General features: G+C 38.1%; 1 protein-coding gene across 3 annotated transcripts in view; it reads right to left on the reverse strand.

Annotated features, from left to right (window-relative positions):
• Positions 1 to 13,985, reverse strand: part of RAD54B (RAD54 homolog B (S. cerevisiae)) — a 103,401-nt gene that overhangs the window by 78,176 nt on the left and 11,240 nt on the right. For all 3 annotated transcript variants that reach the window (XM_011978647.1, XM_011978646.1, XM_011978648.1), the window contains exon 3: positions 8,670 to 8,838. In XM_011978647.1, the coding sequence (XP_011834037.1) occupies positions 8,670 to 8,838 (169 nt within the window). The remainder of the gene's footprint in view (positions 1 to 8,669; positions 8,839 to 13,985) is intronic.

The raw sequence follows: 13,985 nt of genomic DNA on the forward strand, positions 1-13,985 counted from the left end.
AAATTGGGAGATATGCATCAGAGGATACAAAGTAGTGGATATGTAGGATGAACAAGTCTAGGGATCTAATGTACAACATGAAGGCTATAGTTAATAAAATTGTATTAGGCATTTTGTTAAGTAGATTTTAGGTACTCTGGTCACACACAAAAAACAGTATATGTGATGGCTACTAATTTGCCTCACTATAATTACCATTTTACTGTCTCTATATATATATGTGTGTGTGCACATGCATATACACACACAGACACACATATATATATATATATATATATCTCCCATAACATCATGTTGTAAACCTCAGTTATGCACAATAAAATTTATTTTTAAAAAGTTTTAAATTGAGCTTTAATATTAGGTCTTATACCACACCCTTCCCCCCCACCGCCCCCCCGCCACAGACAACCCTCTAGAACCTATGTTGATTAACTACTGCTCAATATCCATATCATCAGGTTGTTGCCTCTTCCCTTGAGTGACCCATCTAAAAAATAAATGCTCTATATTCTGGCGGCCAGGCGCGGTGGCTCACACCTGTCATCCCGGCACTTTGGGAGGCAGAGACGGGCGGACCACCTGAGTTCGGGAGTTCAAGACCAACTGGCCAACACGGTGAAACCCTGTTTCTACTAAAAAAACACAAAAATTAGCCAGGCGTGGTGGCGGGCACCTGTAATCCCAGCTACTCAGGAGACTGAGGCAGGAGAATTGCTTGAACCCAGGAGGTAGACGTTGCAGTGAGCCAGGATCGCATCACTCACTCCAGCCTAGGTGACAGAGTGAGACTCTGTCTCCAAAAAAAAAAAGGAAATGCTCTATACGCTGGAGAGAATTTGATAATCCAGCCTCCTAGAAATAGCCCTGGTAACACCTCAATAGTTTCAAACATCCTTCAGGATGATTTGGAAGGATGCATATGAGAGAATCAATATTCAAGTGACCAGGACCTTTTTTTAGTAGCCTGATTCTTATTCACTTCCATCCAAGGCAGGAATTCAAAAGAACAGTCCCAGTGTATAGGTTTCCTCAAAAGCCCTTCTTTATCCTGACAACTAGGATAAGAACTAGAAGGCAAATTAGTTAGGGGAGAATTATCTTCAATGGTGTATTTTTGAAAGGAAAAAAGATACACCTATCATGTTTCCCCCTCTTCAGAAGACTGGACTACTAACTGACTGTCCAATAGTGTGGATCAGAAATAATGCTCATACCCAAAAGCCATAAAACCTATTTATTCCCTAACCCAAATCATCATAAAAGAGCCCTAAAGGACAAAGGATGATCTTCTCAATACTCAATTGTCTGTGGAAAATTTTCTGTGGGGAAAAAGATACAGTGGCTCTGAATATTCAATATCTGATTACTTGCAGTTATGTCTAGGTTGTTACATAAGGAAGTAAGAGTCACTAGAAAAGAAAACATATTCACCAATCAACTGGTTACAAGTTTTTAAATATCAGTTTCTATTCAAATGTCCCTTAAACCTCAACCATAATATCAAAGTCTCTTTGAGACTGCATGACAATCAACTACAAAATGAAATAGCAAATTTTGCAAAAGGTTGACATGATAGGTACTTGGAAAGAGACTGACAAGAATTTTAGGTCCTTAGGAAAAGTTAAGCAATCCACAAATATTTTGCAAAAACCCTATTTATGATGGTGCTAAAGAAGTCAGATATAAACAAAAGAAGTTTTATCATGTCATAGTTTCTGTAAGAAAAAGTATAACTTTTATTCAAATAAGCACTTTTAATAAGGATATAAAATCTCAGCCAGGCTCGTGCCTATAATCCCAGCACTTTCGGAGGCCAAGGTGGGCAAATCACTTGAAGTCAGGAGTTCGAGACCAACCTGGCCAACATGGTGAAACCCCATCTCTAGTAAAAATACAAAAATTAGCCGAGTGTAGTGGTGCACGCCTGTAGTCCCAGCTACATGGGAGCTTGAGGAACAAGAATTGCTTGAATCCAGAATAAGACTGTCTCAAAAAAAAAAAAAAAATTTTACTATTAAATGTGGTCCCTTTTTGAAAGACTGGTTAAACAGAAATGAAATTAATAGGTAAATATATTTAAGATAACAATAACCAAATTTTTCACTATGAAAGAAGGGGCTGCAAACTAAAATGAATCCTGTGGTACTATATCAGAATTGGAGGTATTGGTATGAGCTGGTGGTTTTTAATATTTATAGATAAACATAGATGTAATCATATATAGATTTCCTAGTTTTGACTGCTAGAAGAGATAAAAGCAACAACACTGCAGTATCAGTGAATACACCTAGTGGTCAGTTCCTGGTTTTTAAATACACTTCTCCACCAAAAAAGAACTAGGGCTCTTGAATGATTTCTAGACCTGGGACAGGAAAGATCTTATTGTGCCAGAAGCACAAAAACGCTCAAAAATTGATGGGGATTCTCAAAAGGACACAGGAGCCCTGGTAAAGGGACTCCACTGGCCAAATCTGAGACAATCTGAGCATCATAATAAATAACAGATTATAACCCCCTGAATAAAACAGACATCTATGAATCCATAAAAATTAATTAACAAATAAATGGGGAAGAAGGGAAAGCTCTTCCTTGCAACAGAATGCCAACTAATAAATATAGATGGAATGAGAAAACTAACATTTGGCAACAATTATAGTACTAAATTTCAGGTAAGAATCAGCAGTTTCAAAGTAACTCTCCATAGATACTTACTAATTTCAAAGGTAAAAATAATTTTACAGTGAAGAAACCCTGCTGCCACCAATTTATCCAAATAATCAAACTTATTATCACCAGTAATGAGATAAACTGACATCATGTGCCTTCTGATGATATACTAAGAACTATTTCTGTGATATTTCTGCCAAAAATGTGTAAACTAAATCTAATTAAAAGGAAATATCAAACAAACCCAAACTGATAAGCATTCAACAAATGACTGGCCTGAACTCCTTAATTTAAAAAGTCACAAAATATAAGCAAAGACTAAGAAAATGTTCCAGATCGAAGGCAACTAAAAGACATGATGACTGAATACAACACATATCCTGGTCTAGCAGGGAAAAAAAAAGTTTATTCATTTTTAAATTCGTTTCTGCTATAAAGGATATTGTCTTAGTCCATTCAGGCCGCTAAAACAAAATACCATAAACTGGGTAGCTTATAAACAATAGAAATGTATTTCTCACAGATCTAAAGGCTGGGAAGTCCAAGATTAAGGTCCTGGCAGATTCAGTGTTTGGTAAGGGCCTCCTTTGTAGTTCATAGATGGCACTGTCTCCTGTATCCTCACATGGTGAAAGAGGAAAGGCAACTCTCTGGGGCCTGTTTCACAGAGGAATTAATCTCATTCATGAGGGCTTCACCCTCCTGGCCCAGTCACCTCCCAAAGCCCTCACCTCCTAATATTAATACCATCGCATTAGTGCTTAGGTTTCTACATATGAATTTTGGGGAAACAGAAACATTCAGACCATAGTATTGTATCAGTGTTAATATCCTGATTTTGACTGTTGTACTTCTATACTTTATTATACAGTAGCCTGTCCTTGTTTAGGAAATACGTACTGAAAAATTTCAGGTGATGGGGCATCATGACAGCATCTTATTCTTAACTAGTTCTGAAACATTATACATATACATACAATACACACAAAAATGTTAAATTTGTGGAAGTTTTTTATACTATCCTTAATTTTTGCTTTTTATTTTTTTTTTTTTTTGAGTCTCGCTCTGTCACCCAGGCTGGAGTGCAATGGTACGATCTCGGCTCACCACAAGTTCTGCCTCCTGAGTTCACACCATTCTCCTGCCTCAGCCTCCTGAGTGGTTGGGACTACAGGCACCTGCCACCATGCCCAGCTAATTTTTTGCATTTTTAGTAGAGATGGGGTTTCACCATGTTAGCCAGGATGGTCTCAAACACCTGACCTCATGATCCACTCGCTTCGGTCTCCCAAAATGCTGGGATTACAGGTGTCAGCCACGACACCCGGCCTACTAACCTTAATGTTTTCTGTAATTTTTAAATAATCTTTAACATCAAAAAGTTTAAATTGAAAGCACATCAAAATAAGATTGTTTAACTTAGATTGTCAAATATCAAACATATAAATACATACTTACATATAGATTGAGCATCACAATACATAATAAATGCATTCCTCATGCATTGCTGATGAGAGTATAAACCTGTACTAACCTCTGTAGAAGGCAATTTATCATTATCCATCAAAAAGGTAAAGGCACATACCTTGTGATGAGTATCCTACTCCAAGGTATTTATGAATATAGTCTCCTATATGTATATATTATATAGATATTTATTGTAGCTTTGTTTGTAATAACAAAAGATCCCAAACAAACTAAATATCCATTATTAAGACATCGGTTAAGTACATTTGGCACATCCACACAGTGGAATTAGTTTTAAAAATAAGATAGTTCTGGCCGGGTGCAGTGGCTCACGCCTGTAATCCTAGCATTTTGGGAGGCTGAGGTGGGCAGATCACTTGAGGTCAGGAGTTCAAAACCAGCCTGGCCAACATGGTGAACCCCTGTCTCTACTAAAAGTACAAAAAAATTAGCCAAGTATGGTGGCAGATACCTGTAATCCCAGCTACTCAGGAGGTCGAGGCAGAAGAATCACTTGAACCCAGAGGTGGAGGTTGCAGTGAGCCGAGACCATGCCACTGCACTCCAGCCTGGGTGACAGAACAAGACTCCATCCCAAATAAATAAATAAGGTAGCTCTAAATGTATTGACAAAAAGATTTCAGTGATGTACTGTTGCAGTAAAAACACAATGTATAGAACAAGGAAGCTGGTGAACAATTATTTAGGAGGAGAAAAAAATATATATACACATATATGTTCCCAAATATGTAATACTTCAAAAAAAGACATAGAAAAACTAGTAACTGGTTACCTCTGGGGAAGGGAAGTAGATAGCTAGGTAACAGAGAAGGGAGACTTTTTACTATATTCTTTTTTTGTTTGTTTGTCTGAGATGGAGTGTTGCTCTTTTTTGCCCAGGCTGGAGTGCAATGGTGCAATCTCGGCTCACTGCAACCTCTGTCTCCTGGGTTCAAGCAATTCTCTGGCCTCAGCCTCCCAAGTAGCTGGGATTACAGGCCTGCACCACCACATCTAGCTAATTTTGTATGGTTTCACCATGTTGGCCAGGCTGGTCTCAAACTCCTGACCTCAGGTCATCCTCCTGCCTCAGCCTCCCAAAGTGCCGGGATTACAGGTGTGAGCCACCACACCCGGCTGACTTTTTACTATATTCTTAATGCCTTCTAAGTTTTTTTTACCATGTGCATGCATTACCTTTTTAAAAAAAAAAAAGTCACAATGGATTACACCTTGTATGATTCTCTTTACATAGTATATCCAGAATAGGTATATCCATAGAGACAGAAAGCAAATAAAGGAGAGTGACTGTTTAACTGATCTGGGGTTTCTTTTTAGAGAAAAATGTTCTGGAACTAGATAGAATTGACAGTTGTACAACACTGTAAATATGCTAAATGCCATTTACTTAATTGTATACTTTAAAATGATTAAAATGGTGAATTTTATGTTATAAAACAATATAAATGTTATTTATTGTATTGGAACATTAAACTATAATGTTCCAATAGCCTCTTTGTGGCTACTTGACTTCCCTGAAGCACTGTGAAGCCAAAGACAGCCAAGGGACTCAACTACAGAAAACTATAAGTTTCTCAGGATCTCTTCATTCAGTCACAAAATGTTTTTGAATCCATGCAGTTTGATTTAAAACCTTAACAAAAGAACATTCCTGCCTTTGTATGTCACAGTTTTGTGAAGGAGATTCAGGTAAACAGGTAACAGAAGATGGCATAGTCTCCTCTCATAGTTCTTCAGAATGAGAAAGAATCAGAAAGAATAAAAAAACTTTCTCTTCTTCTAAAGAAACTATATAGCTCTGAATATTCAAGAGATCTGGGGCTTCCTGTATTCATTTCAGAGACTCCTGGAACAAACTGGGTGGTTTTAAACAACAGAATTTATTTTCTCACAGTCTGGAAACCAGAAGTCCAAAATCAAGGTGTCAGCAGGGCCATGCTCTCTCTGAAAGTTCTAAGAGAGAATATTTCTTTGCTTCTTTCTAGCCTCTGGTGGTTGCCAGCAATCAGGGGTGGTTATTCCAATCTCTGCCTCCATCATCACATGGCCTTTTTCCCTCCGTGTTTCTATCTCTTTCTTCATGAGGACACCAGTCATTAAATTTAGGATCTACCTTAACCCAGTATGACTTTATCTTGATTATATCTGCAAAGACCCTATTTCCAAATAAGGTCACATTCATAGGTGCCAAGGCTTAGGACTTTAACATATATCTTTAGGAGACACAATTCAAGCCACTACATTTCCCCTCTCCCAGAATTTGGTTTTTGAAAGCCCAGGCTCAAAAACTAGATTGGTCATGAAAAGAAAGACCTGTGGAGCTTGGATCAAAAAAGACAGAAGTGGGCCCTATGGCCATTCTACCACAAACCCCAAAGAAATCACATTCCCTAAGCTTTGGGGGCAGTCATTAGTGGTAGACCTACATCTTCATTTTCACACAAAGAATATTATCTGCAAACACATAGCATTATGAAGAGACTCAAAGTGTCCAGTGAATTCAAGAAAGTGAAAATGTATTTATCAGGGCTCTTTCAGTTGAAAGAGAAACCAAACTCAAACTAGCTTAAGCAAAAATGATATTAACAATGAACTAAATATTATGAATTACTATTAATCCTGTTTGGTATAATAACAATGTGTGGTTATGCAGGAGAAAACATTTATTTCAAGAAATGCATGCTTAAGTGGCTAGAGGTTAAGTGGCATGATATATGCAACTTATTTTCAAAAGGTTGAGGGGAGTGCATCTACACAGAGAGAAAGAAAGCACACAAATGAGGAAAAATGTCAGTAACTGGTGAGTTTAGGATGTTAATTGGATCATTCTTTCAACTTGAGAGTATGTAGGCATATTTCAAAATAAAAAGGTGATGGGGAAAAAGACATTTTATTGAACTGGGACATACAGATTTGTAGTTCATTTCAAGGTGGATTAGATCTAGAATGAAAAAGATGTGAAAGGGTGAGTAGATACTAAACAGGTCTCTCATCTCTATGCTTTTCTATATACTACATCCCTCTCCAACAATCCACCATAGAGAACAAAACATTTCAAACAAAGCTCTTTTCCCCAATTTAACCTCTCTCTGAACAAGAAACAGGAGGGTATCAGGAAGTTGGCACAGGTTCCCCAGTTCACTAAATGTACTAATCAGAGAAAGGATTAAGGGATTAGGAGTCGAGTAAATTAACTCCCTCTTTATTTTATCTTAACTCTTAACTCCCTTCCCAAATTTAGCAGGGAAGAGAATGAGAAACTACAGTAGAACACAAATAAAGCCCAAGATTAGTAACATAAAAGGTATTATATTCCAGAGTCTAAATGTCATTTTCTGATGAAGAAATTAGAAAAGAACTGGGCATACATGGATCATTATCTACCTCGGGCTTAAAGTAGAAAAGAAAACCTGGGAAAACAGAATAGTCACCTAACAAGGATAGAAGCAAGGAAAGAATAAGTGGGGAAAACAGGGAGGAAAGAAGGGAAAGCAAGTCAGTAACACAAAGCAGCAGCTAAACTGCCATGCCCAGAGCTGTTTCTAGGGATCTTCCTAGGAGCAGCTTTCTCGACCCTATTTCTCAACTTAAGTCTTTTCTCGACCTTGTTCTGACACTAGTTACAGCTTTTGAAAAGTTATGAGGAGCACATAAATGGCACCAATATAGTGGTCAGTTAGGTAAATACAGAATTCCTTTCTGTCCCAACAAGATACAAACCCATTCACGGTAAAATTCATTAATCATCAGAAAGTCCAAGAACTTCCTTCAAAATGGTTAAGTACTTAGGGCACTTTGTTGATTTGCACTGGTACCAAAAGGATGGCAGTTACTATTCTGTAGCCCAACAGATGGGGCCGGCTGGCTGAATCTGTTCATTCAACCAAAATATGAATAAAATCTAATTTGGAAAAACACAGTCCAATGATGGCTTTCACAAGACCAAATAAACATCTATGAACCATCTTTATTATTTTTTTTAGTTATCTAACAAATAGTGATCTCTCACGATACAAAAAGAACCATAATCATTATTTTAACTCAGTTCAGCAATATAGGGATGGAGCATTTGTTAAATGCTTGCTTTTCATGCAAGTATGTGTCTTAATAATTCAACTCTTATTTGAAGTACTCCAGACTCTAATGAGTTAACAATTAACTAATTTCAAGTTCAACTCTCCAATTTTAGTCCTATTAACGTGTTTTTTAGAAAAAAAATTTTTTAATACTATCTTTAAACACAATCTTGGTGTCTGAGGAAAAGATCACATTTGACCAAGCTTATAATAAACAGTCTTAAGCATACATCTACTATAAAGTACACTTCAATCACACAGTTATTAATCCAATCACTAAAGATAAATTATGAAAACAAAAAACCTGAACTACCAACAATCTAGTGGTATGACATCAACAATTTTCTAATATAACATATTCATTCTTAAATCATCATTTAAAGAATACTATAATACTATTGGTTAAGCATAAACCTTATCAATAAAAAGCAGTCCTACCTGTATGAGGTGGATCTAATGTTGCCAGTGTAGGTGCTTCAAAACAGTATTTTCCACTGCAATTATCTGTGTAATTAATTTCTCTAGTACTTTCTTCATTAGGCAGATTTAAACTGCATATTCTAGGATCCCTTTGTGATGGGAGAAAGGTGTTATTATTTGCAGCACCCTAAAAGAAACAAATATATATTTAAATCAGAAATCAAACCTAATTTTCTGTATTTTCTGTATTTTTACATAAAAGATTCTAATTTAAAATACGAGCTACCAGTTACATACATACATATATATACATACATATATATAAAAAAAAAAAATTAGAACTAGATATTTAAAAATAAATTAATATCTGCCGGACATGGTGGGTCATGCCTGTAATCCCAGCACTTTGGGAAGCCGAGACGGGTGAATCACTTGAGGTCAGGAGTTTGAGATCAGCCTGGCCAACATGGTGAAACACTGTCTACTAAAAATATAAAAATTAGCCTGGCGTCATAGCAAGTGCCTGTTATCCCAGCTACTCGGGAAATTGAGGCAGGAGAATCACTTGAACTCAGGAGGCGGAGGTTGCAATGAGCCAAGATTGTACCACTGCATTCTAGCCTGGGAGACAGAGCGAGACTCCATCTCAAAAAAAATAATAATTAATTAATTAATTAAAGTCTAATTTTTATTGCTTGTTTTTAGAACTATTTTAAATTACGCTACTAAAAACTGAAAGATATGACAGAATGAAAAATTATGCTTATAGTGTATTTTAAACAACATATCAGAAGTTTCTAAATCGTAACATGCCATTCTCATAGTAAAATATTCTTTTTCTTGTTAAATTTCTCAATACTAAAATCAATACTCAAATATTTTTAGGTGAGATAATGGTAATGTCACTATGTTGGGTTTTGTTAACGAGCCCCTACCTCTTTTTTTAAGAGATGGGGTCTCAGTCTGGTACCCAGGCTGAAGAGTGCAGTGGCACGACCATAGATCATTGCAGACTTCTCAACTCCTGGGCCCAAGGGACCCTTCCACCTCAGCCTCCCTAGTAGCCGGAACTACAAGCATGTGCCACCATACCCAGCTAATGTTTTTTACTTTTTGTAGAGATGGGGTCTCACTATGTTGCCCAGGCTGGTCTTGAACTCCTGGCCTTAAGCGATCTTCCTGCCTAGGCTTCCCAAAGTGCTAAGATTACAGGGGTGAGACACTGCAGCCGGCCTTAAAAAGCTCTTATATTTTAGAGACATATTCTAAAAATTTACAAATGAAAACATATTCCTGGAATTTGCATCAAAATAAGTAGGGAGGGACTCGAGCTGGAGTGGAAAAATAAAGATGAAACAAGAGGCCGGGCACGCACAGGGGCTCACGCCTGTAATCCCAACACTTTGGGAGGCCGAGGTGGGCGGATCACTTAAGGTCGGGAGTTCAAGACCAGCCGGCCAACATGGTGAAACCCCGGCTCTACTAAAAATACAAAAATTAGCCAGACACAGTGGTGCACGCCTATAATCCCAGCTGCTCAGGAGGCTGAGGCAGGAGAATCACTTGAACCCAGGAGACAGAGATTTCAGTGAGCCAAGAATGCACCAGTGTACTCCAGCCTGGGTGACAGAACAAGACCCTGTCTCAAAAAAATAAAAAATTAGGCCGGGCGCAGTGGCTCATGCCTGTAATCCCAGCACTTTGGGAGGCCGAGGCGGGTGGATCACGAGGTCAGGAGATCGAGACCAACCTGGCTAACACGGTGAAACCCCATCTCTACTACAAATACAAAAAATTAGCTGGGCGTGATGGCGGGTGCCTGTAGTCCCAGCTACTCTAGAGGCTGAGGCAAGAGAATGGCGTGAACCCGGGAGGCGGAGCCTGCAGTGAGTCGAGATCGTGCCACTGCACTCCAGTCTGGGCGACAGAGCGAGACTCCGTCTCAACAAAAAAAAAAAAAAAAAAAAAGATGAAACAAGATCAGTCACGGCCAAGTGTGGAGGCTCACACCTGTAATCCCAGCACTTTGGGAGGCCAAGGCAAGCAGATTCCTTGAGCACAGGAGTTTGAGACCAGCCTAGGCAACATAGTGAAACTCAGTCTCTACAAAAAATACAACAATTAGCCAGGCACGATGAGGTGTTCCTGTAGTCCCAGCTACTTGAAAGCTGAGGTGGGAGGATGGCTTGAGGCCAGGAGGCCAAGGTTGCAGCGAGCTGAGATCACACTACTGTACTTTAGCCTGGGCAATAGAGCCAGACCCTGTCTCAAAAAATAAAAATAAAAAAAAAGATCAGTCATGCATTTTCAATTGTTGAAGTCAGGTAATATGGACAAGGAAGTTCATTATATGCTATTTTCTCTTTTTTTGTATATGTATGGGTTTTCTACTGCTGCTGTCTCAAATTACCAAAAATTTGGTGGCACAGAACAACACAAATTTATCATTTTATAGTTTCGTAAGTTAGAACTCAGGCTTAGGTCTTACTGCATTAAAATCAAAGTTATCACCAAGGCTGCATTCCTTTCTGGAGGCTCCAGAAGAGAATATATTTCCCTGTCTTTTAAAATTCTAGAAGCCACCCAAATTCTTTGACTTAGCCCTCTTCCTCCATATTCAAAGTCAGCTATGTTACATCTCTCTGCCCCTGCTTCCCTAATCACCATCTCTTTCTCTGATCCTCTTCCCTCTCCCTCTTCCACTTCCAAGGACCCTTATGATTATATTGGGCCCACTCAGATCATCCACGGTAACCTCCCCATCTCAAGGTCCTTAACATTAATCACATCAGCAAAGTCTCTTTTGCCATGTAAGGTAACACAGATTCCAATGATTAGGACATGAACATGTTTGAAGGGCCATTTTTTCTGTCTACCACAGTAGACAGAATTTTTTTTAAATAATAGAAACTCACAACAGGCAAAGTTGTCATGTTACTATAAATACTCATCTTAATAAACTTCATGGCTAGTAAACAAACATTCCAAAAAAAACCTATCTGATAAAATCTTTTTTTTATTTTTTATATCTGATCAGATTTTAAAGTAAGTCAACTAATGAAGGTCATGAATTTTCTTTTTTGCAACATTTTATTTTGACATAATCTCAAATTCATGGAAACATTCCAAAAATAGTATTCCCATACACCTTTACCCACATTAACCACTTGTTTACATTTTCTTCCATTTCCCTCTCTCCCCCTTCGCTCTTTCTGTGTATATGTGTACACACACACGTGAGAGTAAACTGCAGACACTATGCTCCTTTGCCTCTAAATACTTCAAGGTGTGTTTCCAAAGACTCTCTTCCATAATCACAGAAAAATTACCAAAATTGATCATTTAATACTGGTACAATACTAGTATCTAATCCGCAGTCTATGTTCAAATTTGGTCACTTATCCCAATAATGTCTGTTATAGATTTTTCCCCAAATCAGGATCCAATCCTAGATCACACATTACATCTAGTCACTACGTTCCTTTAGTTTCCTTTAATCTCTAACTTTATTTATCGTTTCTGGTCTTGAAATTTCAAAATTACAGGCCAGTTATTTTGCTGAATATCCCTCAATCTGGATTTCTCTGATGTTTCCCTATGATTAGTTTCAGATGGTGAATTTGGGGCAAGAATACAACAGTTCATCATATTAGGAGGCACATAATATCAGTTTGTTCCATTACTAGAGGTATTAACTTTGATCGCTGATTAAGGTGGTGTTTGCCAAAGTATTTTTCCCTTTGTCATTTTTTTAAGTATGTTGTGAGGAGATAATTGAGTATATTCAAATATCCTATTTCCTCATTGAACATTTACCCACTAGTTTCAGCATCCACTTCTAACACCATCATTACTTCCATTTCTATGCTTCAGCATTCCACTATAAGGAAGAGCTTACTCTTCATTTATTTATTTATTCATTTATTTTCATATATTAGTATGGATTCCAACTCCTATATTATTCAATGGGTTATAATCCATTAGTATATTTCTTTGATGTTCAATTTGTCCCAGATTTTGTATTTATCAGACCAATCAAGTAAAAACCACTGAAGTCACCAAAGCAATACTTTCTCACTATAGGTTAATTCAATCTAAGATAAGAAATAATTTAAGTACAAAAAGTTAAGAATGTAACAGACAAAGTAAAAAGATGGCAGAGTTGACTGCTAAGCCTAATACTTTTAGGCTTCTCATGTTACCTTGCTTAAAATTGCTGTATAACTTCAAAAATGCCCACTTCAGTTTTAAAAATTAAAATGTTTAATTTATTTATAGAATTAAAAGAAAAAATAGTAAATCAGAGTTTTTGTCTGGAATTAGTCCTCAGACGCTACATCAAAAAACAAATCTTGGCTGGGCATGGTGGCTCACGCCTGGAATCCCAACACTTTGGGACACCAAGGCAGGCGGATAACCTGAGATCAGGAGTTCATGACCAGCCTGGCCAACATAGTGAAACCCCAACTCTACTGAAAATACAAAAATTGTGTGGCAATTTTTGTATTTTCAGTAGATACAGGTGTGGCAGCGGGCACCTTTAGTCCCAGCTACTCCAGAGGCCGAAACAGGAGAATCGCTTGAACCCAGGAGGCAGAGGTTGCAGTGAGCCGGGATTGTGCCACTGCACTCCAGCCTGAGTGACAGAGCAAGACTCCATCTCAAAAATAATAAATGAATAAATAAATAAATATTGGCTGGGCTCTAGTGTGGGCAAGAGAGCGAGACTTCGCCTTAAAAAAAAAAAAAAGGGAGTTCTCCAAAGAGATACACAAATGGGTAATAAGCACACATAAAAGTGCTCCATATCAGCTATCAGAGAAATGCAAAGCAAAACCACAGTGAGGTACTACTTCACTCACTAGTATGGCCGTCATCAAAAAGATAGTAAGTGTTGGGAGGGATTTGGAAAAATTAAAACCTTCATATACTGATGGTAAGAATGAATGGTGCAGTCAGCTTGGAAAAGAGTCTGTCAGTTCATTAAGAGGTTAAACATAGAATTATCATATGATCCAGCAATTCTACTCCTAGGAGTATACTCAAGAGAAATGAAAACATGGCCAAGTATGGTAGCTCACGTCTGTAATCCCAACACTTTGGGAGGCTGAGGAGAGGACTGCTTGAGTTCAGGACTTAGAGACCAGCCTGGGCAACAAAGGCAGAACCCATCTCTATAAAAAAATTGAAAATTAGCCAGGTATGATGGCACATGCCTGTGGTCCCAGCTACTAAGGGAGACAGAGGTGGGAGGATCACTTGAGCCTAGTAGGTAGAGGCTGCAGTGAGCCATGATGGTGCCACCGCACCCCAGCCTAGGCAACAGGGCAAGAC

Source organism: Mandrillus leucophaeus, unplaced genomic scaffold (genome assembly GCF_000951045.1).
Source record: "Mandrillus leucophaeus isolate KB7577 unplaced genomic scaffold, Mleu.le_1.0 Scaffold198, whole genome shotgun sequence".
Lineage (NCBI taxonomy): Eukaryota > Metazoa > Chordata > Mammalia > Primates > Cercopithecidae > Mandrillus > Mandrillus leucophaeus.